Source organism: Salmo salar, chromosome 27 (genome assembly GCF_965601325.2).
Source record: "Salmo salar chromosome 27, fSalSal1, whole genome shotgun sequence".
Classification (NCBI taxonomy): domain Eukaryota; kingdom Metazoa; phylum Chordata; class Actinopteri; order Salmoniformes; family Salmonidae; genus Salmo; species Salmo salar.
The window spans coordinates 25,438,204-25,464,824 of record NC_138317.1 but is presented as its reverse complement, the minus strand read 5'-3'; the positions used below and the strand labels follow the sequence as shown (position 1 = coordinate 25,464,824).

The 26,621-nt window shown below is 43.2% G+C and overlaps 1 protein-coding gene across 1 annotated transcript; it reads right to left on the bottom strand.

The window, feature by feature from the left end:
* Positions 1–4,328: 4,328 nt before the first annotated feature.
* rpl14 (ribosomal protein L14) lies at positions 4,329–7,147 on the bottom strand. The gene is made up of 6 exons (NM_001140780.1): positions 7,140–7,147; positions 6,390–6,491; positions 5,994–6,088; positions 5,490–5,589; positions 4,566–4,619; positions 4,329–4,420 (listed from the first exon to the last, which is right to left on the bottom strand). The coding sequence occupies exons 1-6, from the start codon at positions 7,140–7,142 to the stop codon at positions 4,358–4,360; spliced, it is 417 nt and encodes a 138-aa protein (NP_001134252.1). The 5' UTR covers positions 7,143–7,147; the 3' UTR covers positions 4,329–4,357.
* Positions 7,148–26,621: the final 19,474 nt, after the last annotated feature.

Below are 26,621 nucleotides of genomic sequence, written 5' to 3'. Positions count from 1 at the left end.
TATTGAGGACAGCTTATTCAACAGAATAACATGGTTTACAGTATCAAAAGCTTTTCACAAGTCTACAAACATGGAAGCACAATTCTTTCTATAATCTAAGGCCTTTGCAATATAATTTACAACAAGCATGGTAGCCATGCGAATGTTCAGGTCTGATTCCGGATTGATTAACATTAAGAATACCATTTACAGATAGAAAATAATGTAGCTGTTTGTTGACCAATGATTCTAGTATTTTCGCAAGACGGGAGCCTGCAAATAGGTTAATTATCGAGATCACTACTATCCTCGCCCATGTGGAGTGGTAGCACAAAAGCTGCTTTCCACACTTTTGAAATATTTCATGATACTAAATAAAAAATGTGTGTAACTGAGGCAGCAATGACGGGCGCTGCATACTTAAGCAAAGACAGGTCCAAATTGTCAGCCCCTAATGACTTCTTTGTGTCAATAGCTAATAAGGCAGCGAGAACTTCTGTTTTTGTGAGTTGCTAAAAAGAAAAACCCTGACTACCATTTCCCAAGTCACGTGAGGTTGGCTGATAATGAATTGAGGCAACTGGAGGCTGTATGTGGGAAGAACAGTCAACCGACTGGCCAAGACCAGTATGACCACCATTTATTTCAAACAGAAAACCAGTTGAGATAAAAATGCTGATAAAAAGCATCACAAATCTTAACTTTTTCAGTCAAATGACTTGCTTAGGTGGGACGGTAGAGGAATTACCCCGCTTCATTGAATTAACGGTTTTCCAGAATTTAGAGGGATCAATAACAGTCTGCCACAGCGAAGTAGTTTGATATGGCCCGTTAAACCGAGGCGGTGCACTTATTTCTCAATTGCCTAAATAGCTGCCAATCAGCTAACGAGACAATTTGTCTAGCCTTGAAACAGGCTTGATTTCTTATCAAGAGGTCTGAAAGTACCGGAGAACCGTGAATTAGTTCGGTTTTTGACTTGAAAAGGGACCTGTTTATCAGTCAGACGTAAAAATGGAAGAGAAAAATTTAAGTTTCCAAACAGGGTCTGGAATTGAGTTATATAGAAGAAAAAAACTCAGAATAATATAGATCATGAAGAAATTCCTGGGGTGACATTGAAAAATTATACGAGACTCAAGAGTTTTTCAATTTGGTATCACTAATGCAAGCAAGCAACAGGGCTGTGGTCGCTGAAATCATTTGCAAAAACATCAATAGCCAAATACTTATAGGGACGGTTAGCCAGGATAAGGTCAATGAGGAGTTTGCTAGTTTTTCTTTACATTAATCCGAGTGTGTTTCGTTATTAGCTGAGCAGAGTTGAACTCAAGACAGATTTTTAAACTGATCTGAGGCATGTGTAAACCAATCAAGATTTAGATCTCCCAACACAACCAGTTCAGATATCAGAAAGGGTTTAAATAAATCAGAAATAATACCAAACAGCCTCGGCCGAAGCAGCTGTTGGTCGGTAGACGGCAGCAATAAATATATGCATATAAGTGCTTATAGGCATAAGTGCTTATAGGCACTTTTATAACCAACAGCTCACACATTCTGGAGATCTTACATAAAGCCCCACCTTTTTTTTGTGTAACATCGTCAGCAATGGCAACATCCTTAATAACCATAATGAAACTATTCAGCCAGGCCACTGAGACTATTCAGCCAGGCCACCAGCACCTAGACACCCAGAAATTCCCGTTTAGACTTTAGACTTCGCATATTTACATAACAATCCAACCGCTCTGCGAGATTTGAAAACAGCAGAAGTATCCATGGTGACAGAAGAGTCAACAGAACTGGGTATGCTAGCCACAATAGGCTTCCTGATTAGATTAAAAGTTGAGCTAATAGTAGAATTCAGGTAAATGTGCACACGATTACTACGACAATACCCATGCTTATGAGCACATGTAGCAAAACGATTATATACATTTTATTGGTCACAAACACATGGTTAGCAGATATTGCGAGTGTAACGAAATGCTTGTGCTTCTAGTTCCGACAGATATTGAGATGTTCGACGACCAGGTGTCCACATATTTTTGGTCATGTGGTGTATTTCTATATAAAAAAAAACAGGGCATTTGAAGACCTTGAGTGAACCACGTGTGTTCCGCAGCTTTCACATAGTGATCAGTTGGCAATGTCTCGGTACTATCTTTAGAGGATGTGTCAAATTGGCCAATCTCTTATCTTCTGTTAGATGGAAGCTGTTCTCACCCCCCTCATTATCCTGAGCCTGGCAGCATCTCAGATTGTTCCATTTTTGGTTCCCCATCCCTCCCACCCTACCAGAGAGTGAATCACCCCCCCCCCCCCCCCCCCATCTCGTCTGTAGTCCAGAAGACCCTGCCCTCTTCATCTAGCCCTACACACAGCAGGGTAGTGCTACTGACAATATACTTCTCCCTGGTGCATTAATTTAAGATCTTGAACATAACCCTAAAATATTCTTTCAACTTTCAATAAGGCAAATCTACCCCTCAGAAGATGTGAACAGCGTTGATCACTTAGAAAAAGTACCACAAACCCAATTTTTTAGCTTGTTGACGTTTCTCAATCTTTTACCACCACCTACTGGATGATTAGAGAATAGCAGCGGCTTTTCTCATACCATCTACCACGATGCCAGTTACCATTTTAAACAGATACTCTCGCAACTGAATTAGTAAAAACAAACTGTACATAAACTACCATAATTTCATGCCAACTAAAGTAGTAATTTGTTAATCATTCGTGTTATTCAAGTGAGCCCTTCCTTACAGTAAAAAAGTTGAGCAGTCTTCTCTTACATCAGCCCCAGACAGTTATTGTGATTCTGTGATCTGTAGTTGTTTGGAGGTCTGCAGTGCAGATACAATCAGAATGTGTGATTCACAAGCTCTTTTCATGGTATTTCTATATTCCAGGTTATATTACGTTTCACCCTTCTGAAACTTGACAGATGCGGCTTTAGCATTGACACACCACAATGAACGGATAACAGCAGGGGAAGGCCACGGTAAATTAGAGATCAAATGCTGGGTGGCGATTCAACACAGATTAGTAGAATAGTGTAGAATTTAGCAGAAAATGTAATTCCATATTATAGTAAAGACGATACGGCCACCTGCTGCTTCTAACGGTCGTCGTCGCAGTTTGTCTTAATGCTTATTCATTGGTTGCATGTTTCGTCACGTTTGGTCTGATGCCCACCTGAGAGTTCTACTCAATGCACCATCAACGAGCGCTGATGAAGACTATTAAAAGTGCATTAGTGGCCTGGAAATACAATGCCTTTCACAGGAGGCAAATACTGTAATTATAAGGAAAATCTTTTGTCACCATTTTGATATCACCAGATTGACTTTAGATGCCGTATAATGTTAGCTAACATTGAGGGGACACCGGATTTTAGCTAGTTAACGGTAGCATTGCTAGCTAGCCATTTTTGACTCTCCTCTCGCCCCAACCTGGGCTTGAACCAGGAATCCTGTGCACACAACTGACACCCACGAAGCATCGTTACCCATCGCGCCACAAAAACAAGGGGAACAACTACTTCAGGTCTCAGAGCGATTGAAACGCTATTAGCGCGCACCACCGTTAACTAGCCATTTCACATCGGTTACACATGACGTAAGCAAATTTTACCACATGATAATGCTGGCAAAGTTGTCCCCACTAAACATTTGACTACTTTAGAAATGTAATAGTATTTCGAGCCACTCTAGTGTAACTTAAGACTAAACAGTAGTTGGCGCCCATCCAGAATGACTCGGTTTATCACGGCTTTAGGTAACCACCACGGTCAGACTTGTCACTGTTCTCACTGCTACCGCACGGCAAGCGGTACCTGAGCGCCACGTCTAGGTCCAACAGGATCCTTAACAGCTTCTATCCCCAAGCCATAAGACTGCTGAACAATTAATCAAATGACCACCCGGACTATTTGCATTTACACTGCTGCTACTCGCTGTTCCCCGCAGTGACTCGATACAGGTATCCCCTGTATATAGCCTCTTATTTTATAGTTTTTAATTTTTACTTTGTTAATTTAGTAAATATTTTATTAAAACGGCATTGTTGGTTAAGGACTTGTAATTAAGCATTTCACGTTATGGTGAAATGCTGTATGTGGCACATGTGACAACTAAAATGCGATTTGACTATTGCGCTGTGGGTAGTGGCTTGGAGGATGTTCATAACAATGGCATGAAGGCCCGGGTGGAGATGCAACGTTATGAATAGGCACACCCGGGTAAAGTAAAGGTGTAGAATGTTAGAGCTGAGTGTCATCAGCTTTTAGATAGTCCTGTGATTGACAGGTGGGTAGTAGTAAATACAAGAGGACGAAGGAGAACAATTTAACCAGGGGATTTATTTTAGATCACGCCTTCTTTGCTGCCTCTTTCTGCAGCTTTTTCACCTCATGCTTGATGATCTTGTTCCTCTGTGGACATAAAACAGCAAATCAGTGGATCATTAGTGACAAGTATTTTTTTTATTCAATTCATTATTTCCACTACATTTAATTTGCAAAACAAAATACTCTACATAAGTAATAATGTTTGAGACATAATGTTTACTCCACTCACCATCCTTTTGGCCTTCATCACCTTGAAGCGGTCAAAGTCGGACATCTGGGCCCTCTGTAGAGACATAGCAGTTATAGAACTGGGACAGATTAGTAGCACTATAGCAAAACGTTCTGCAACGGAAATCAAAACATTTGTGTTTGACAAATTCAAGAAGGTCCCTCCCTGTTCTGGCCCATTTGCTTCTGTTTGGTGTTTAGTGGATACCACTCTTAATTAAAGGAAAATTCCACCCAAACTCTTGGTATTTGTTTCATTAGTCCAATGTGGATAAAGTCCCCAAATGTTTGGCATGTCAGCACTGAAGTTAAGATATACAACTTAAAAAATATAGAAAGTGTCACAGTATTTTCAAAGTTCTTGAACTTGAATTCTGACATGCAAAACATTTAGTGACTATCAACAGTGGACTAATTAAACAAATACCAAAAGATAGTTTGATGGTATTTTCCTTTAAGTTGGAGGAACATAGCATACCAAAACACCTTTTCATGAGGGGGTTAGGCCACAATCAGTGATCAAGTAGTATTTGGAAGCGCCACCACACACCAAAAAAGGTCAACAAATACATAGAAATATTGTAAATCAATTAAAGATGTGCAGGACCTACTCTAGGATCAAAACCCCAAAGACAACCCAAGCAAGACTGAAGGGACAGATGGGCATTGACAGTATATACAACAAGGATGTCGTTCCCAAATGTGTGGGCAGTGAGTCATCTAAAGCCTATTGAAGTTTCCTGTGTCCCGTTTGACAAAATATGTTTAACCTCGGCCATTGAGAAACCAACTGCTATCCATAAGCAGACCCCCCCCCCCCCCCCCCCCCCCCCCAGAGCCATTCTGTCAAACACGTGGACCCCAGGAGGGGTTGCTGTTTCGACTAACAGCTAAAGGCCAATCAAAATGTACAAAATATCAGTACCTTTTGTCTGGCTTCTATCTTCTTGGCCCAGTTGCTTTCTGCCCACTTCTCAGTGACTTGGGCCTTCTCCCAGGCGCGTTTCACAAACTTCTGACGAGCGCTGCAACACAGGAAGGGTTATTGTCCAGGGGACCCAAATATGCACAGGTAAGCCTTAGCTTTACAGTTGTAGCAAAACAATTGCATGTTGTGAGGTAGTATATTCTGTGTGGTTACTAAGTCTGACTCAAGGATAGTCAATAACAAAAAGTTCACTTGAAAACAAAGCAGCTGCCAGTCAATTCATTGCGGTGTCTGTGTGCATGTTGTACCAGCCCAGCAGTAATACAACTGACTGCACCAATCAAGGCCTTGATGAGGACTTGGGTTTATTTATTAGTGCAAACCATTGCTGAATATTTTGTGAAGCGGTTTCTATTGGACAGAGGTAGGTCCCTCCCTCTTTCATTCAGTTTGCTTCTGTTTAGTTCCTAGTGAATACACACATGGTGTCCTCTCAATCACCTGTGTGGTACTTTGATGACGTAGTCAGTGAGCTGCATGCACTTGAAAGGCATCGACTGCCTCTTCACCCCTGTGCAGGGACCATCCACCAGCGCCTGAGACAAACACACCCATCAGTTCAAATAAACAAAACATGCCAATACCGAGTTGAACCATTCTTAAATTAACAGATGTGGTAATTGATTAAAGGACTATGGAGAAGGGTTGGTGGGTAGACATACAAATGCTAGTAGACTACAAGATACAGGTACCAAGCTGGGCTCTAAACTGGTACCTGAACATGTGAAGAGTAGAGTAGCAGGGTTGGCACAAAAGCCTGCACAACCATTTGGTCTCCTAGACCAAAGTTGGGGACCTCTAGCATAAAGTCAGGATGACAGTCAATGCAATACTTACTCTGTTTTGGTCGATGACATCGACGATGGCCACCAGGCTCCCTGCGTGGGGTCCGAAAGAGATGTAGGCGACGCGGCCAATCTCGACGTAGCGCTTGAACACCTGCAGGAAAAGAATGTGGGTTGTTTACTGGCGCTGTAATTAGTAAGCTCAGACAATCGAGAACAAAACCCTTCAGTGGGCTTGTGGTCACTAGTTTCTTATACCCAATACTTTGAATTTACATTTTTCTAGGGTTGTCCTAACTTACTACATGTTGTACAAATGTGATTTGGCTTTAACATGGCTATTATAGAAAGTTTGTGGGAAACCACAAAACCGTGAACGCTAGACAAGCTAACCGTTAATCAACATGCTAGCTAACTAACGTTAAAGTTAGTTAGCCGTCCTGGTGAATACTAGCTAGTAGCCCACAACCTAGCGTACATACGACAATGGACCGACACACCAAACTTGAAAAAAAGGCCAGAGGATAAGATATAGCAACTCTAATGCGCTCGCCATTGCAATGCAATTGTCATGGTTGGGCTAACTAGCCTACTGATTACCGGCCTGTTCACCACGTTGTAGCAGACAGAACACCCGACATTTCAATAATGTCTAAAATCCATTGACAGTATTTTAATCATTGCTAATAAAACTAATATAGCAATACGTTATCCATTTCCATATTAACTGAGGCCGCTTAACAATAAGGACAATTGTATTTAATAACATTTTCTAAATCCACAAGCTTCATGACCAACTCACCATTATGGCAGTCCTCTTCAGAAAGGACGTCAAAGCTTCCGGTCGACGAAGTAACGCTTTCCGTTCTGTAAATACGCATGCGCAAATGAGGGATGTATTTTTCGTGGTTGGATATTACAATTCGGAATGCTCATCACGCCACCTAGTGCAGAGGAAGGAATGTGTTGGTTTGAAATATATCATCTATATACATTATATTGATTCCTTTGATTAAACAGGTTTGGTACTTAAAAAAAAAAAAAAAAAAAGTGTACACCTGAAGTAAATGATTAGATAGTTGTACATGTAACATTTATCTGATATCCACAACACTTTTGTTGACTATTCAATAGTACTAGGCTTGTGCAAATTATTTCTAATTAGAGTTTCCACGTCTCTTTCCATCGTGGCAATGACAAGGTACAGCAACGATTTAGTAGGCATACTATATGGAGTATATTAGAAGGCTATAATATCTAGTCTCTTAAAAGTAGGGCTCATCCAGAATTTGAATCTGGGATCTCTCGCCCATAGACCATGCCTGGGCAATTATTTTCCATGGAGGTCCACATTAGAATATATTTTTTCCATCGTGGGCCAGAATCATATTACAGGATTATACATCATGTTTATGACTGTGTTGACAGATATATCTACTGTAAATCACATCCAGATATGCTACTTATTTAACATGCACAGAAATAAACCACTTCCATGTTCTCCTTTTGGTAGGTATTTTCATTTTTAAACATGCAATGAACTACACGGAGAGAAAAGTACACTGTGCATTCAGCACCACGGAGAGAACTCTTGTTAACGGGTATGCACAAAAACACAAGAAACAGAGAGAACTCAACATTACATTTAAACATCTCAATCAGTGTGAGGAGAGAAGTCTCTGATGGGCATTGACTAGAGCAGTGAAGTCAGGTAGTTTCTGACGTCACTATGCGTAGGATTTCTAAAAGGTGAGTCAGTAATAGATGATCTGTGCCTTGACTTGTTATATTTCATCACTGAAAATGTCTGTTCTCATACAAACAGTACAAATCGAGAGATGCATAGAACCTCGTCAGTGACATTGTTTTGAATAGTTTTTTACATTTTATTTCACCTGTATTTAACCAGGTAGGCCAGTTTAGAACAAGTTCTCATTTACAACTGCGACCTGGCCAAGATAAAGCAAAGCAGTGCGACACAAACACAGAGTTACACATGGAATAAATGGACGTACAGTCAATAACACAATAGAAAAGTCTATGTACAGTGTGTGCAAATGAGGTAAGATTAGGGAGGTAAGGCAATAAATAGGCCGTAGTGGCGAAGTAAATACAATTTAGCAATTAAACACTGGAGTGATAGATGTGCAGAAGATGAATGTGCAAGTAGAGATACTGAGGTGCAAAGGAGCAAAAAATAACAATATGGGGATGAGGTAGTTGGATGGGCTATTTACAGGTGGGCTATGTACAGGTGCAGTGATCTGTGAGCTGCTCTGACAGCTGGTGCTTAAAGTTAGAGAGGGAGATATGAGTCTCCAGCTTCAGTGATTTTTGCAATTCGTTCCAGTCATTGGCAGCAAAGAACTGGAAGGAAAGGCGGCCAAATGAGGAATTGGCTTTGGGGGTGACCAGTGAAATATACCTGTTGGAGCGCGTGCTATAGGTGGGTGCTGCTATGGTGACCTGAGCTGAGATAAGGTGGGGCTTTACCTAGCAAAGACTTATAGATGACCTGGAGCCAGTGGGTTTGGCGACGAATATGAAGCGAGGGCCAGCCAACGAGAGCATACAGGTTGCAATGGTGGGTAGTATATGGGGCTTTGGTGACAAAGCGGATGGTACTGTGATAGACTGCATCCAATTTGCTGAGTAGAGTGTTGGAGGCTATTTTGGAAATGACATCGCCGAAGTCAAGGATCGGTAGGATAGTCAGTTTTACGAGGGTATGTTTGGCAGCATGAGTGAAGGAGGCTTTGTTGCAAATTATGAAGCCGATTGTAGATTTAATTTTGGATTGGAGATGCTTAATGTGAGTCTGGAAGGTGAGTTTACAGTCTAACCAGACACCTAGGTATTTGTAGTTGTCCACATATTCTAAGTCAGAACCGTCCAGAGTAGTGATGCTAGATGGGCGGGCAGCGATCTGTTGAAGAGCATGCATTTAGTTTTACTTGCATTTAGGAGCAGTTGTAGGCCATAGAAGGAGAGTTGTATGGCATTGAAGCCCATCTGGAGGTTAGTTAAAACGGTGTCCAAAGAAGGGCCAGAAGTATTCAGAATGGTGTCGTCTGTGTAGAGGTGGATCAGAGACTCACCAGCAGCAAGAGCGACATCATTGATGTAAACAGAGAAAAGAGTCGGCCCAAGAATTGAACCCTGTGGCACCCCATAGAGACTGACAGAGGTCCAGACAACAGGCCCTCGATTTGACACACTGAACTCTGTCTGAGAAGTAGTTGGTGAACTAGGTGAGGCAGTCATTTGAGAAACCAAGGCTGTTGAGTCTGCCGATAAGAATGCGGTGATTGACAGAGTCGAAAGCTTTGGCCAGGTTGATGAATACGGCTGCACAGTATTGTCTTTTATCGATGGCGGTTATGATATTGTTTAGGACCTTGAGCATGGCTGAGGTGCACCCATGACCAGCTCGTCCAGTCACTGCATCAGACTGATAAGCTCAAGTTGCAGGTCAGTGGGAGCGTTATTTACATTGAAGGTGAAAGGAGAGGAAACAAACAGCATGCCATTTTCCAACACTCTGAAATACTCAAAACGACGAGAAAACTCACCGTTCAAAGTACGCAGCAGCGATGTATACTTCTCCCGCTGGTCATCTGATAGGGAACAGACTAGTAGTGTCAGAAGGTGGGTGAGATTGTTGGCTTCTACTTTGCAGGTCAGAAGGAGTAATTTTCACTTGAAGGCTTTGACAAGGCTGGTGTGCAAAAAGGACCTTCCCTTGTAGTTTGGAATTCAGTTCATTCATGAGGTCCATGATGTCCACGTTGAAAGCAAAATCAGCCAACCATTCTTTATCTTGCAGTTGAGGGAAATCCACATATTTTTCTTTCATTTGCAAAAACTCAGCAATCTCCGACTTCAGGTCCCACACCCTTTTATGCACCTTCCCCAAACTCAGCCATCTCACGTTTGTGTGGTACGGGAGATCTGCATGACCCGACTGTCTCTTCCAACAGTGAGACAAACTACCTGTGGTTTAAAGATGTTGCTCTTAGGAAGTTTACCACTTTAGTGACTGTATCCACAACATGGCTCATTTTCAGAACACATTTACAGAGCACCTCCTGATGAATAATGCAATGCAGGAAAATCATTTTCTGATCTGGGTTCAGCTCAGCTACTTGATCTTGTATCCTTTTCAAAATGCCAACTTTTTTCCTGTCAAGTTTGAGCACCCATCAATGGTCACCTTTCCAAAACACAGTCCCAGCTTTTACACACCCTTATTAACCTCCTCCAATAAATCTTTCCCTGTGGTGGTGTTCTTCATTGACTGCACTGAAGCAAGCTCCTCTGTAATTTCAAAGTCTGGGGTTCATGGGGTTCATGGGGTTATGCCTCGCAAGAATATCAACAACTGCGCCGTGTCACGTGCATCACTGCTCTCATCCAGAACCAAGGAGAAAAAGGTACAATCCTTTACCTTGTCTTTCAACTGTTATTTCATATTTAGTTCCAGCTAGGCAGGCTAACGTTAGTTAGCTAATTCATTTGCTAGCTATCATACAGTAGGTGTATATTAATAATTATATATTTAATATAATCAGACATGCACTCATAATTTAATGTAACGCATATAAAGCAACCACAAGTCGGTGGCTGAAAACACAATAATCGAGGGATGAACGATTGACGAATTTCCGGCCAAGGGTGGTCCATTTAAAAAATCATTCCTTCCTCCCTCGCCCCTTGCCCTGCAAGTGTATACTGGTCAGGCGTCACGATACGTCATCAGAAGTGCCCACTTAATTTGAGGGCTGAGGGAATAGGGTGTGTCTTAAGTGTTTGGACCTGAGCCATTACCTTCCTGGCAATAGGGCTTCTGAATCAAGTGCACCTACCGGCAACAGTGCAAAAAGAATAACAAAAATAGGAAAGCAAGGATTTATCGTTGGGTTTTTAACAGAAATGTTTGGTGATCGACTAGGAAAGTCATGGAGATCGACCAGTCGATCGACCTGTTGGTGACCACTGACCTAGAACATTCAGAGGACTTTGTTATGACTGGAATATTTTCTTCCCACCTATAATTGTCAGAAGGGTGAGTGTAGCTGGTGCATAAAGTCAGGAGCAGAAGAGCAGAATGAGTGAGCAACATACTTTACTCAAAAAGGCACAAGGTAACAATTACACTTGACCAATAACAATACGGTAAATATTACGCACGGGTGAACACAGCACCTGTCGAAAACCCAGCCATCATAAACCGAACTGAACAATAAATAATCCCGCACAAACCCATGGGGGAAACAGAGGGTTTAAATACAGGAACAAATAATTGTGAAATGAAAAACAGGTGTGTGAAAACAAAGACAAAACCAAAGGAAAAAGAAAAGTGGATCGGCGATGGCTAGTAGACCGGCGACGCTGACCGCCGAGCGCCGCCCGAACATGGAGAGGAACCGACTTCGGCGGAAGTCGTGACAATCTCATGGATTGGGGGGACCTAGGGGTAGTTAGATGAGATGCTAGCCCTAGGTTAATGTGTACTACACCAAGTGTATCTGTTTAACTCTCCTGATGATAGAACTTTGCAGTGCAAACACACTGACTCATTTATTGATGTCTTGAAAGAATGGTAAACATAATATTTAGTTAGAAATTAATTGCTGGATGTTTTAACATTTTAGGAAATGGTCATTGAACATACAACCAAGCTTTCTAGACACTTCTTGGCAAGATATAAATATTAAGGAGTTTTTTGCTTATCATGCTGATGTCAGTGTGCATGTGTGCGCGACCATGAATAGAAACATTTGGTTTCTTATTATGTCACCAAGGTTCTGTTAGTGAGAGGACAAGGAGAGAATGGAGGCAGTGGTGAGGCGTCGATGGACAGATTCCTTGGACGTTTCACCCCTGCAGCAGACGGCACCTTTACGCCTCCCGTAACCACACACGTCAGATCCTTCAGACACATGTCATGTCACATTTCTGATCACTCGGCTAAGCATGCCTCTCCTTAATGTCAATATGCCTTGTCCATTGCTGTTCTGGTTAGTGTTTATTGGCTTATTTCACTGTAGAGCCTCTAGCCCTGCTCATTATACCTTATCAAACCTTTCAGTTCCACCACCCACACATGCTATGACATCTTCTGGTTTCAATTATGTTTCTAGAGACAATATCTCTCTCATCATCACTCAATGCCTAGGTTTACCTCCACTGTATTCACATCCTACCATAACTTTGTCTGTACATTATACCTTGAAGCTATTTTATCGCCCCCAGAAACCTGCTCCTTTTACTCTATTCCGGACGTCATAGACGACCAATTCTCATAGCTTTTAGCCGTACCCTTATCCTACTCCTCCTCTGGTGATGTAGAGGTGAATCCAGGCCCTGCAGTGCCTAGTTCCACTCCTATTCCCCAGGCGCTCTCTTTTGATGACTTCTGTAACCGCAATAGCCTTGGTTTCATGCATGTTAACATTAGAAGCCTCCTCCCTAAGTTTGTTTTATTCACTGCTTTAGCACACTCTGCCAACCCGGATGTCCTAGCCGTGTCCGAATCCTGGCTTAGGAAGTCCACCAAAAACTCTGAAATCTTCCTCCCTAACTACAACATTTTCAGACAAGATAGAACTGCCAAAGGGGGCGGTGTTGCAATCTACTGCAGAGATTGCCTGCAGAGTTCTGTCCTACTATCCAGGTCTGTACCCAAACAATTTGAACTTCTACTTTTAAAAATCCATCTCTAAAAACAAGTCTCTCACCGTTTCCGCCTGCTATAGACCACCCTCTGCCCCCAGCTGTGCTCTGGACACCATATGTGAAGTGATTGCCCCCCATCTATCTTCAGCTCGTGCTGCTAGGTGACCTAAACTGGGACATGCTTAGCACCCCAGCCATCCTACAATCTAAGCTTGATGCCCTCAATCTCACACAAATTATCAATGAACCTACTAGGTACCACCCCAAAGCCGTAAACACGGGCACCCTCATAGATATCATCCAAACCAACTTGCCCTCTAAATACACCTCTGCTGTTTTCAACCAAGATCTCAGCGATCACTGCCTCATTGCCTACATCCGTAATGGGTCAGCGGTCAAACGACCTCTACTTATCACTGTCAAATGCTCCCTGAAACATTTCAGTGAGCAAGCCTTTCTAATCAACCTGGCCCGGGTATCCTGGAAGGATATTGACCTCATCCCATCAGTAGAGGATGCCTGGTTATTTTTTTTAAATGCCTTCCTCGCCATCTTAAATAAGCATGCCCCATTCAAGAAATGTAGAACCAGGAACAGATATGGCCCTTGGTTCTCTCCAGACCTGACTGCCCTTAACCAACACAAAAACATCCTGTGGCGTTCTGTATTAGCATCGAACAGCCCCCGTGAAATGCAACTTTTCAGGGAAGTTAGAAACCAATATACACAGGCAGTTAGAAAAGCCAAGGCTAGCTTTTTCAAGCAGAAATTTGCTTCCTGCAACACAAACTCAAAAAAGTTCTGGGACACTGTAAAGTCCAAGGAGAATAAGAACACCTCCTCCCAGCTGACCACTGCACTGAGGATAGGAACTCTGTCACCTCTGATAAATCCACTATAATTGAGAATTTCAATAAGCATTTTTCTACGGCTGGCCATGCTTTCCACCTGGCTACCCCTACCGCGGTCAACAGCACTGCACCCCCCACAGCTACTCGCCCAAGCCTTCCCCATTTCTCCTTCTCCCAAATCCAGTCAGCTGATGTTCTGAAAGAGCTGCAAAATCTGGACCCCTACAAATCAGCCGGGCTAGACAATCTGGACCCTTACTTTCTAAAATTATATGCCGAAATTGTTGCAACCCCTATTACTAGCCTGTTCAACCTCTCTTTCGTGTCGTCTGAGATTCCAAAAGATTGGAAAGCAGCTGCTGTCATCCGCCTCTTCAAAGGAGGGGACACTCTTGACCCAAACTGCTACAGACCTATATCTATCCTACCTTTCTCAGGTCTTCGAAAGCCAAGTCAACAAACAGATTACCGACCATTTCGAATCCCACCGCACCTTCTCCGCTATGGAATCTGGTTTCAGAGCTGGTCATGGGTGCACCTCAGCCACGCTCAAGGTCCTGAACGATATCGTAACCGCCATCGATAAGAAACAATACTGTGCTGCAGAATTCATTGACCTGGCCAAGGCTTTCGACTCTGTCAATCACCACATCCTCATCGGCAGACTCAGTAGCCTTGGTTTCTCAAATGATTGCCTCGCCTGGTTCACCAACTACTTCTCTGATTGGACTCTATGTGTCAAATCGGATGGCCTGTTGTCCGGGCCTCTGGTAGTGCCACATGGGGGTGCCACAGGGTTCAATTCTTGGGCCAACTCTTTTCTCTGGATACATCAATGATGTCGCTCTTGCTGCTGGTGAGTCTCTGATCCACCTCTACACAGACGACACCATTCTGAATTCTTCTGGCCCTTCTTTGGACACTGTGTTAACTAACCTCCAGACGAGCTTCAATGCCATACAACTCTCCTTCTGTGGCCTCAAACTGCTCTTAAATACAAGTAAAACTAAATGCATGCTCTTCAACTGATCGCTGCCTGCACTTGCCCGCCCGTCCAGCATCACTACTCTGGACGGTTCTGACTGATGTGGACAACTACAAATACCTACATGTCTGGTTAGACTGTAAGCTCTCCTTCCAGACTCACATCAAACATCTCCAATCCAAAGTTAAATCTAGAATTGGCTTCCTATTTCACAACAAAGCATCTTCACTCATGCTGCCAAACATACCCTCGTAAAATTGACCATCCTACCGATCCTCGACTTCGGCGATGTCATTTACAAAATAGCCTCCAATACCCTACTCAATAAACTGGATGCAGTCTATCACAGTGCCATCCGTTTTGTCACCAAAGCCCCATATACTACCCACCACTGCGACCTGTACGCTCTCTTTTGCTGGCCCTCACTTCGTACTCGTCACCAAACCCACTGGCTCCAGGTCATCTACAAGACCCTGCTAGGTAAAGTCCCCCCTTATCTCAGCTCACTGGTCACCATAGCAGCACCCACCTGTAGCACGCACTCCAGCAGGTATATCTGTCACGGATTTCTTCGTCATCAGACGATATGGCGAAATCATCGGCAGAAAAGGAGGACCAATATGCAGCAGGATTGAGATTGTTCATCTTGAACATTTAATAAACTCAAAATGAACATACAAAAAATAACAAAACGAACTCACGATTAACAGACAGTCTTCTCAGGCTCACATACGCTAGACAAGAAACAATCTCCCACAAATGACAAACACAAATACACCCTAATATATGGGACTCTCAATCAAAGGCAAATAGACCACACCTGCCTTCGATTGAGAGTCCCCACCCCAATTAACTAAACATAGAACCAGACTACCTAGACTAAACATAGAATTACATGAATCTCAAACAGTGCCCAAAAACCCCGGAATACTTCAATCAAATGCCCTTACTACAAAAACACCACCCCGAACCACATAAACCAAATACCCTCTGCCACGTCCTGACCAAATTACAATGACAATTAACCCTTATACTGGCCAGGACGTGACAATATCTCTCTGGTCACCCCCAAAGCCAATTCCTCCTTTGGCCGTCTCTCCTTCCAGTTCTCTGCTGCCAATGACTGGAACAAACTACAAAAATCTCTGAAACTGGAAACACTTATCTCCCTCACTAGCTTTAAGCACCAGCTGTCAGAGCAGCTCACAGATCACTGCACCTGTACATAGTCCATCTATAATTTAGCCCAAACAACTACCTCTTCCCCTACTGTATTTATTTATTTAGCTCCTTTGCACCCCATTATTTCTATTTTTACTTTGCACTTTATTCCACTACAAATCTACCATTCCAGTGTTTTACTTGCTATATTGTATTTACTTTGCCACCATGGCCTTTTTTGCCTTTACCTCCCTTATCTCACCTCATTTGCTCACATTGTATATAGACTTATTTTTCTACTGTATTATTGACTGTATGTTTGTTTTACTCCATGTGTAACTCTGTTGTTGTATGTGTCGAACTGCTTTGCTTTATCTTGGCCAGGTCGCAATTGTAACTGAGAACTTGTTCTCAACTTGCCTACCTGGTTAAATAAAGGTGAAATAAAAATAAAACATGTCCACCCTAACACAGTCTGGGGATGGCCTCTCTTCATCTAAACCAAGCTCCAGCTCTACCAGTGGACCAGCTCAACCAAGGAAGAGGACACAGCACAGAGTAGATCAAGCCCCCAGCAAGAACCCTAAGAATGCTGATAATACCAGAGAGCATAGGGTTAGTTGTATGGGAGGTAGTGATGATGGTGACACCTTACTTGTGACTTAACTGTATTTTTGTTCCTACCTATTCTAGGGAGTTTTCTCCTGCTTAAAAACCATGCTGATGTCACAGAGTATAGGCCTAATGTGGTTTACTTAATCCTGTAATGGTCAGCGTACACTTTTTGTGTGTGTCACCATTAATGCAAACAATTGTTTTTTTTATTATTTCACCAAGGTTCTGTTAGCCGTCGCGAGAGGACAAGGAGAGACTGGAGGCAGTGGTGAGGCGTCGATGGACAGATTCCCCTGTCGTTTCACCCCCTTGTCCACCCCTGAAGCAGACAGCACCTTCACCCCTCCTGTAACCACATCCATCAGACACCTCAGACTAGGGTTGCATAGATACCAGTAATTTACTAAAGTTATCGGAATCTTCAGTAATTTTGGTAATTAACAGACAAATCTATGGCAATCTATTGTAACTTTGGTAATTTATACTTTAATAACTTAATAAGATTTTCATGCAAATATTCTAAAATCCGCGTAAAGAAAACATGCACATTTTCCTACTAGTGGTGTTTTCACCAAACTGACTTGTCGTGAAAAAAATCAGTTTGTGATGACTGCACACATGACAAAAATTTGTACTTTTTCACTTACCAAATTAAAATCTAAAATTCAATGCGTTTCCATAGCATTTTCAACTCTACCATAGTTTTTGCCTCAAAAACGGTTGCGTTAAATAGCAAATGTGCCTACTCTGTTCTTGACATTTGCACTCTATCTTGATACAGTGTGAATAGGCTGTGCGGGTATGGGTAGTCTACATGGGATTATTATGGATTTTATTGGTCATACAGCTGTAAATGTATCGATCATTATGTCACCAGAATAAGACCCTTTACATTTATTGGAAAGGAGCATCATGCTCATGCACTGTGCACTTTCAACACCCTGTGAACTTCATCATCATGTATTTATCTGTAGCCTAATAAAATCCATGCTTTCCCAAGTCGTAGTGGGAGGACCACACAACAACATACTGTATTATCGAGTGATATCAAGTTTACTTCGATATGATGCTTATTATATCAATATTTGTGCATAAAAGCGTTTCCAACCGCCATTTCTCGCATCATGAATTTTACTGACAGAAAAATGTGTCTAGTGTACTTTGTTTTGTAGACATTTGGAATGTTTAACGACAAATGGCTCCGTGGCTTGACGACTCATTGCGAGCTCACAGACCAGGGCTCCGGGCAGCCGAGCGGAAATGGAGGAAAACTAGCCTCCCTGCGGACCTGGCATCTTTTCACTCCCTCCTCGCTACTTTTTCTTCCTCTGTTTCTGCTGCTAAAGACACTTTCTACCACTCTAAATTCCAAGCATCTGCCTCTAACCCTAGGAAGCTCTTTGCCACCTTCTCCTCCCTCCTGAATCTTCCTCCCCCCCTCCTCCCTCTCTGCGGATGACTTCGTCAACCATTCTGAAAAGAAGGTCGACGACATCCGATCCTCGTTTGTTAAGTCAAACGACACCGCTGGTCCTGCTCACATTGCCCTACCCTATGCTTTGACCTCTTTCTCCCCTTTCTCTCCAGATGAAATCTTGCGACTTGTGACGGCCGGCCGCCCAACAACCTGCCCGCTTGACCCTATCCCCTCCTCTCTTCTCCAGACCATTTCCGGAGACCTTCTCCCTTACCTCACCTCGCCATTCAACTCATCCTTGACCGCTGGCTACGTCCCTTCCGTCTTCAAGAGAGCGAGAGTTGCACCCCTTCTCAAAAAATCTACACTCGATCCCTCTGATGTCAACAACTACAGACCAGTATCCCTTCTTTCTTTTCTCTCCAAAACTCTTGAGCGTGCCGTCCTTGGCCAGCTCCCTTGCTATCTCTCTCAGAATGACCTTCTTGATCCAAATCAGTCAGGTTTCAAGACTGGTCATTCAACTGAGACTGCTCTTCTCTGTGTCACGGAGGCTCTCCGCACTGCTAAAGCTAACTCTCTCTCCTCTGCTCTCATCCTTCTAGACCTATCTGCTGCCTTTGATACTGTGAACCATCAGATCCTCCTCTCCACCCTCTTCGAGTTGGGCATCTCCGGCGCGGCTCACTCTTGGATTGCGTCCTACCTGACCGGTCGCTCCTACCAGGTGGCGTGGCGAGAATCCGTCTCCTCACCACGTGCTCTCACCACTGGTGTCCCCCAGGGCTCAGTTTTAGGCCCTCTCCTATTCTCGCTATACACCAAGTCACTTGGCTCTGTCATATCCTCACATGGTCTCTCCTATCATTGCTACGCAGACAACACACAATTAATCTTCTCCTTTCCCCCTTCTGATAACCAGGTGGCGAATCGCATCTCTGCATGTCTGGCAGACATATCAGTGTGGATGACGGATCACCACCTCAAGCTGAACCTCGGCAAGACCGAGCTGCTCTTCCTCCCGGGGAAGGACTGCCCGTTCCACGATCTCGCCATCACGGTTGACAACTCCAAGGTGTCCTCCTCCCAGAGTGCTAAGAGCCTTGGCGTGACCCTGGACAACACCCTGTCGTTCTCCGTTAATATCAAGGCGGTGACCCGATCCTGTAGGTTCATGCTCTACAACATTCGCAGAGTACGATCCTGCCTTACACAGGAAGCGGCGCAGGTCCCAATCCAGGCACTTGTCATCTCCCGCCTGGATTACTGCAACTCGCTGTTGGCAGGGCTCCCTGCCTGTGCCATTAAACCCCTACAACTCATCCAGAACGCCGCAGCTCGTCTGGTGTTCAACCTTTCCAAGTTCTCTCACGTCACCCCGCTCCTCCGCACACTCCACTCGCTTCCAGTTGAAGCTCGCATCTGCTACAAGACCATGGTGCTTGCCTACGGAGCTGTGAGGGGAACGGCACCTCCGTACCTTCGGGCTCTGATCAGTCCCTACACCCAAACAAGGGCACTGCGTTCATCCACCTCTGGCTTGCTGGCCCCCTTACCTCCGCGGAAGCACAGTTCCCGCTCAGCCCAGTCAAAACTGTTCGCTGCTCTGGCACCCCAATGGTGGAACAATCTCCCTCACGACGCCAGGACAGCGGAGTCAATCACCATCTTCCGGAGACACCTGAAACCCCACCTCTTTAAGGAATACCTGGGATAGGATAAAGTAATCCTTCTAACCCCCGCAAAAAAGATATATATACAGCTTTTTTCCATCTACGTAACATTGCAAAAATCAGAAATTTTCTGTCCAAAAATGACGCAGAAAAATTAATCCATGCTTTTGTTACTTCTAGGCTGGACTACTGCAATGCTCTACTTTCCGGCTACCCGGATAAAGCACTAAATAAACTTCAGTTAGTGCTAAATACGGCTGCTAGAATCCTGACTAGAACCAAAAAATTTGATCATATTACTCCAGTGTTAGCCTCCCTACACTGGCTTCCTGTTAAGGCAAGGGCTGATTTCAAGGTTTTACTGCTAACCTACAAAGCATTACATGGGCTTGCTCCTACCTATCTTTCCGATTTGGTCCTGCCGTACATACCTACACGTACGCTACGGTCACAAGACGCAGGCCTCCTAATTGTCCCTAGAATTTCTAAGCAAACGGCTGGAGGTAGGGCTTTCTCCTATAGAGCTCCATTTTTATGGAATGGTCTGCCTACCAATGTGAGAGACGCAGACTCAGTCTCAACCTTTAAGTCTTTACTGAAGACTTATCTCTTCAGTAGGTCCTATGATTAAGTATAGTCTGGCCCAGGAGTGTGAAGGTGAACGGAAAGGCTGGAGCAACGAACCGCCCTTGCTGTCTCTGCCTTGCCGGTTCCCCTCTTTCCACTGGGATTCTCTGCCTCTAACCCTTTTACAGAGGCTGAGTCACTGGCCTACTGGTGTTCTTCCATGCCGTCCATGGGAGGGGTGCGTCACTTGAGTGGGTTGAGTCACTGACGTGGTCTTCCTGTCTGGGTTGGCGCCCCCCCCCCCCCTTGGGTTGTGCCATGGCGGAGATCGTTGTGGGCTATACTCGGCCTTGTCTTAGGACGGTAAGTTGGTGGTTGGAGACATCCCTCTAGTGGTGTGGGGGCTGTGCTTTGGCAAAGTGGGTGGGGTTATATCCTGCCTGTTTGGCCCTGTCCGGGGGTATCATCGGATGGGGCCACAGTGTCTTCTGATCCCTCCTGTCTCAGCCTCCAGTATTTATGCTGCAGTAGTTTATGTGTCGGGGGGCTAGGGTCAGTCTGTTACATCTGGAGTATTTCTCTTGTCTTATCCGGTGTCCTGTGTGTATTTAAATATGCTCTCTCTAATTCTCTCTTTCTCTCTTTCTGTCTTTCTCTCGGAGGACCTGAGCCCTAGGACCATGCCTCAGGACTACCTGGTATGATGACTCCTTGCTGTCCCCAGTCCACCTGGCCGTGCTGCTGCTCCAGTTTCAACTGTTCTGCCTGCGGCTATGGAACCCTGACCTGTTCACCGGACGTGCTTGTTGCACCCTCGACAACTACTATGATTATTATTATTTGACCATGCTGGTCATTTATGAACATTTTAACATTTTAACATTTTGACCATGTTCTGTTTTAATATCCACCCTGCACAGCCAGAAGAGGACTGGCCACCCCTCATAGCCTGGTTCCTCTCTAGGTTTCTTCCTAGGTTTTTGGCCTTTCTAGGGAGTTTTTCCTAGGGAGTTTTTCCTAGCCACCGTGCTTCTTTCACATGCTTTGCTTGCTGTTTGGGGTTTTAGGCTGGGTTTCTGTACAGCACTTTGAGAATATCAGCTGATGTACGAAGGGCTATATAAAAATAAATTTGATTTGATTTTTGATTTGATTTGATTTGATATATGTACTATTGTAAAGTGGTTGTTCCACTGGATATCATAAGGTGAATGCACCAATTTGTAAGTCGCTCTGGATAAGAGTGTCTGCTAAATGACGTAAATGTAAATGTAAATTCGCTGTTTCCATCAAGCCTGTCCTGACATTTGTTATCCGACATGTAGGCCTACTACTTGCATAAAAAGTTTGGATGGAAACACGGTTACTGACATAGAGAAATAACTACAAGTTAAAAAAAACGAAATATAAAATGTATTTCATGCTGAAACCCATATTAAACACCATTGGTTTTCACTAAGTTGATGGTTTATATTTAGGATAATGTTTTACAGCTTTGTCATTCTGTTTTTTATTTTAAAATCATCTTATTCAATTATTTAATACATTTTACATGTGATAAGGCCACATTGAGGGCCAGAGATTATTACAGACGCCTATGATAATCTAAAGTACCCAAAAGGGTCACTAGATGTTTTGTGATAGATTACATAAAATCCTTGAAAGATACCAACATTCTGTTAGTTTACTGTTAAACTTTCCAGTAATATATCCTCCTTTTGCAACTGTACTTCTGTCACGACTTCTACCGAAGTCGATGCCCCTCCTTGTTCGGGCGGTGCTCGGCCGTCGACGTCACTGGACTTCTAGCCATCATTGATCCATTTTTCATTTTCCATTGGTTTTGTCTTGTCTTCCTACACACCTGGTTCCAATCCCATTCATTACATGTTGTGTATTTAACCCTCTGTTTCCCCTCATGTCCTTGTCAGTGATTGTTTGTGGTTATGTGCTTGTGTTTTTGGATTGGTGCATGACGGGTTATTGTACCCACGTTTATTTTATTATGTACTTTGGTTTTGGAGTTTGTTTTTACTTTATTCAACTACTCCAGTTACACCAAGTTTGTTTCTCCTGCGCCTGACTTCCCTACCACCTACACACACGACGTGACAACTTCAGACCCACATCTACACTGAAACAGTCTGGGGACGGCCCCACTACGCCTAAACCAAGCTCCAGCTCTACCAGTGGACCAGCTCAACCAAGGAAGAGGACACAGCACAGAGTAGATCAAGCCCCCAGCAAGAACCCTAAGAATGCTGATAATACCAGACAGCATAGGGTTAGTTGTATGGGAGGTAGTGATGATGGTGACGCCTTACTTAGCCAAGTTATAATTTCAACGCTAAATGAAATGCCGCCTGAACTGAAGTCCCAAGCTAAATCAGATATACTGAAACTGCTTTCTGCAATGCAGGAAAAGTTGTCACAGCATCAGAGTAGTTCCAATGTTCATCACTGATGTTTTTCTACAGTGAACTTCCATAATTTAAACATTAGAATTCACATCAGTATACATTTTAAATAGTAGGAAAATATGTTCTGAATGCTACTTCTGCAGATATTGTATTAACTAGATACTAAAGGACAAAGGCTACATTGACACAGGCAGCCCAATTCTTATCTTTTGCCAATACTTGGGCAAAGGATCAGAATTAGGCTGCTTGTGTAAACGTAGCCTAAGAATCCTAGTGTACAGATTTAATACTTTTTTTCATATTAATTTCAGTTAAATTTGAATTTAATTTGCCAATCATATCCCCAAACTTATGTTCTTATATGACCGATCAGTGTTATAACCGAGGTCTGCTGCGCACCACAAGACTGTGTTTGCCCTATGAGCTAAAGCTTAGGCATTAGTTCAGGGAGCCTCATTGGCTGGTAGTTAGACTACATGTTCAATTGTAGAAGATGTTGCACCTCGTCTACATCTATAAATAATAAAGCTTGCCAACATTCTTTCCTGTCATGCCTGCTAATATAAAAAGCTACAGTTTTCCAAAATAAAATGTCAAACATTGTCTATTTGTGTCAAATAAATGTTTTGTTAACAGACTGAGGGTAGTCTTCTTTTCTGGTACATGGGTTATGTGGGGTTGTTTTGTGGCGTGATTGTGTTTTACTAATCCGTATATGATACAAGTCTTGTGACGTGACACTTCTTCCAACCTCTCTGAAGACTGACATGATGAGAACAGATCTAGACAATAGCTCTGGGCTGTATGTATCAAGCGTCTCAAAGTAGGAATGCCTATTTAGGATCAGTTTTGTCTTTCAGATCACAAAGAATATGATGTGGATGAGGGGGACCTGATAATATACAAATAAATATATGTGGGAGTGGAAGACCTGATCCTAGATCAGCACTCGTCCTCGGGGACGCTTTATACTGTACATTCAGTATGGCTCCAGATGCCAAGGCACATCACATGACTTGTAAAACCTGACAGATTCTCAGAAGGAAGTTCTTAACCAACCCTGTGTTTCAGTCTGTAAAGATCGCTATTTGACTGGGATGGTTGCAAGGGTGCATGTAAACCCAACCCACTTATAAAAATCTGTACAATAGCCATGCTATTTTGGCGTCCTGCTCGTTACCAATGTTGATCTGAGAGTCTGTCTCTCCCAGTAGTCAGGTCCCTCTGACTTGGCAATCCACTCCTGTTTAGGAGTCACTCTGCAGATGTTACTGTCACAGAATACATTTGATATATTTTGTATGGAGTAGCATAAGTTCTATGACTGAAGTTGAAATGAATTGTTTGGTGACTAGGGTTTCGAGATAGTAAACTGGAATACTATTACTAAATTCCCCTTTACAGTAGTTTATCAGTTATCAAAATGTCTCCTGGCAGCACCCACATTAACTTTAGCACGTTTTATTATGTAATAATGTTTATTATGTCCCAGTCAGTAAACTTGTCAGAACATTCAAATCACCACAACACAACATGCAGAGGTTAACATGTGAGAGGGAATAATTATTTCCAATTCAACATATAAAATGTCTGATTCTAAGCCAGGGGTAGACACCAGGACCCCGGGCCAATATGTATCAAGCTGCTCACATTATTAGTGCTGATCTAGTAACCCTGTCCATTGACTCTCATTCATTATGATCTAATGGCAAAACTGATCAGTATTATAAATATTATTATTTGGGGGCAGCAGGTGGTTAGAGCGTTGGGTGCTGGATCGAATCCCTGAACTGACAAGGTAAAAATCTGTAGTTCGCCCCTGAACAAGGCAATTTACCCACTGTTCCCTGGTAGGCCGCCATTGTAAATAAGAATTTGTTCTTAACTGACTTGCCTAGTTAAATAAAGGTAAAATAAAGAAATAAAAAAAGAATTCATTCTAAATCTACTTGCCACAGATTCTTTACATGAATGTAATGACACAAAATATATAATGTCTCTGGGTGGTGGTTACAAAAGGTTCAATTTCAGTCAATGTCTTTTTTTAAACGTATTCATATTGTGGTTGGCAGGATAACATTTGTTACTAATTTAAAAACAAACTTTCTTCATTTTGTTAATACAGGAGGTAGGTATGTGTGAGGCAACATCGATTCCAATAAAGTATAACATAAAATATATCATCCTGTTGGAACAAGGCATGATATAGATACAGCATCCATTTACATTTACATTTAAGTCATTTAGCAGACGCTCTTATCCAGAGCGACTTACAAATTGGTGGATTCACCTTATGATATCCAGTGGAACAACCACTTTACAATAGTGCATCTAAATCTTTTAAGGGGGGGGGGTTAGAAGGATTACTTTATCCTATCCTAGGTATTCCTTAAAGAGGTGGGGTTTCAGGTGTCTCCGGAAGGTGGTGATTGACTCCGCTGTCCTGGCGTCGTGAGGGAGCTTGTTCCACCATTGGGGTGCCAGAGCAGCGAACAGTTTTGACTGGGCTGAGCGGGAACTGTGCTTCCTCAGAGGTAGGGAGGCGAGCAGGCCAGAGGTGGATGAACGCAGTGCCCTTGTTTGGGTGTAGGGCCTGATCAGAGCCTGAAGGTACGGAGGTGCCGTTCCCCTCACAGCTCCGTAGGCAAGCACCATGGTCTTGTAGCGGATGCGAGCTTCAACAGGAAGCCAGTGGAGAGAGCGGAGGAGCGGGGTGACGTGAGAGAACTTGGGAAGGTTGAACACCAGACGGGCTGCGGCGTTCTGGATGAGTTGTAGGGGTTTAATGGCACAGGCATCCTGTTGGAACAAGGCAGGATATAGATACAACGTCCTGTTGGAACAAGGCAGGATATAGATACAGCATCCTGTTGGAACAAGGCATGATATACAGTAGATACAACATCCTGTTGGAACAAGGCATGATATAGATACAGCATCCTGTTGGAACAAGGCATGATATAGATACATCATCCTGTTGGAACAAGGCAGGATATAGATACATCATCCTGTTGGAACAAGGCAGGATAAGGTACAACACCCTGTTGGAACAAGGCAGGATATAGATACAACATCCTGTTGGAACAAGGCCGGATATAGATACATCATCCTGTTGGAACAAGGCAGGATATAGATACATCATCCTGTTGGAACAAGGCAGGATCTATCCCTCATCCTGTTGGAACAAGGCAGGATATAGATACATCATCCTGTTGGAACAAGGCAGGATATAGATACATCATCCTGTTGGAACAAGGCAGGATATAGATACATCATCCTGTTGGAACAAGGCATGATATAGATACATTATCCTGTTGGAACAAGGCATGTATAGATACAGCATCCTGTTGGAACAAGGCAGGATATAGATACAGAATCCTGTTGGAACAAGGCATGATATACAGTAGATATAGCATCCTGTTGGAACAAGGCATGATATAGATACAGCTTCCTGTTGGAACAAGGCATGTATCCTGTTCTACCTCTCTGTATCACTCTGACCCTGGAAAACAACACATTTAACAGCAACTATGTGGTGTGTGACAATATAACAGATACATTTTTTACCTCCAGTCATTGATGGAGTAGAGAGATGTATAACTGTACCACAGAAGAACCTATAATAACACAGACAAATGAGGGTGGACAGTGGTACCACCAGCGGGAAGAACAAGTTGAGGAAGGAGATGGTCTGGATGGTCTTCACAAGGCCCTTCTCATCAGCCAGAACACAACTACTCCCTCTGGGGACAAGAGATGGAGGAGAGGGGAGATACTGTAGAAGAGAGAAAGGAGAGTGGAGAGAGAGGAATGCAAATTGTCAAAATAATGAGAGAATAATACTGCCAGTTAAACAAGATGTAAAATATTGAAGACTAGGCATACTTAAACCAGGAGTGAACAATCTTAACACTCTT

Bases quoted from the DNA above. Each gene is read 5' to 3' on its own strand.
- rpl14 (NM_001140780.1), bottom strand. The intron at 6,089-6,389 runs GTAAGTATTGCA...TGTTTGTCTCAG, and splicing joins ATGTCATCGACCAAAACAGA to GCGCTGGTGGATGGTCCCTG. The intron at 4,421-4,565 runs GTGAGTGGAGTA...TTATGTCCACAG, and splicing joins TGATGAAGGCCAAAAGGATG to AGGAACAAGATCATCAAGCA.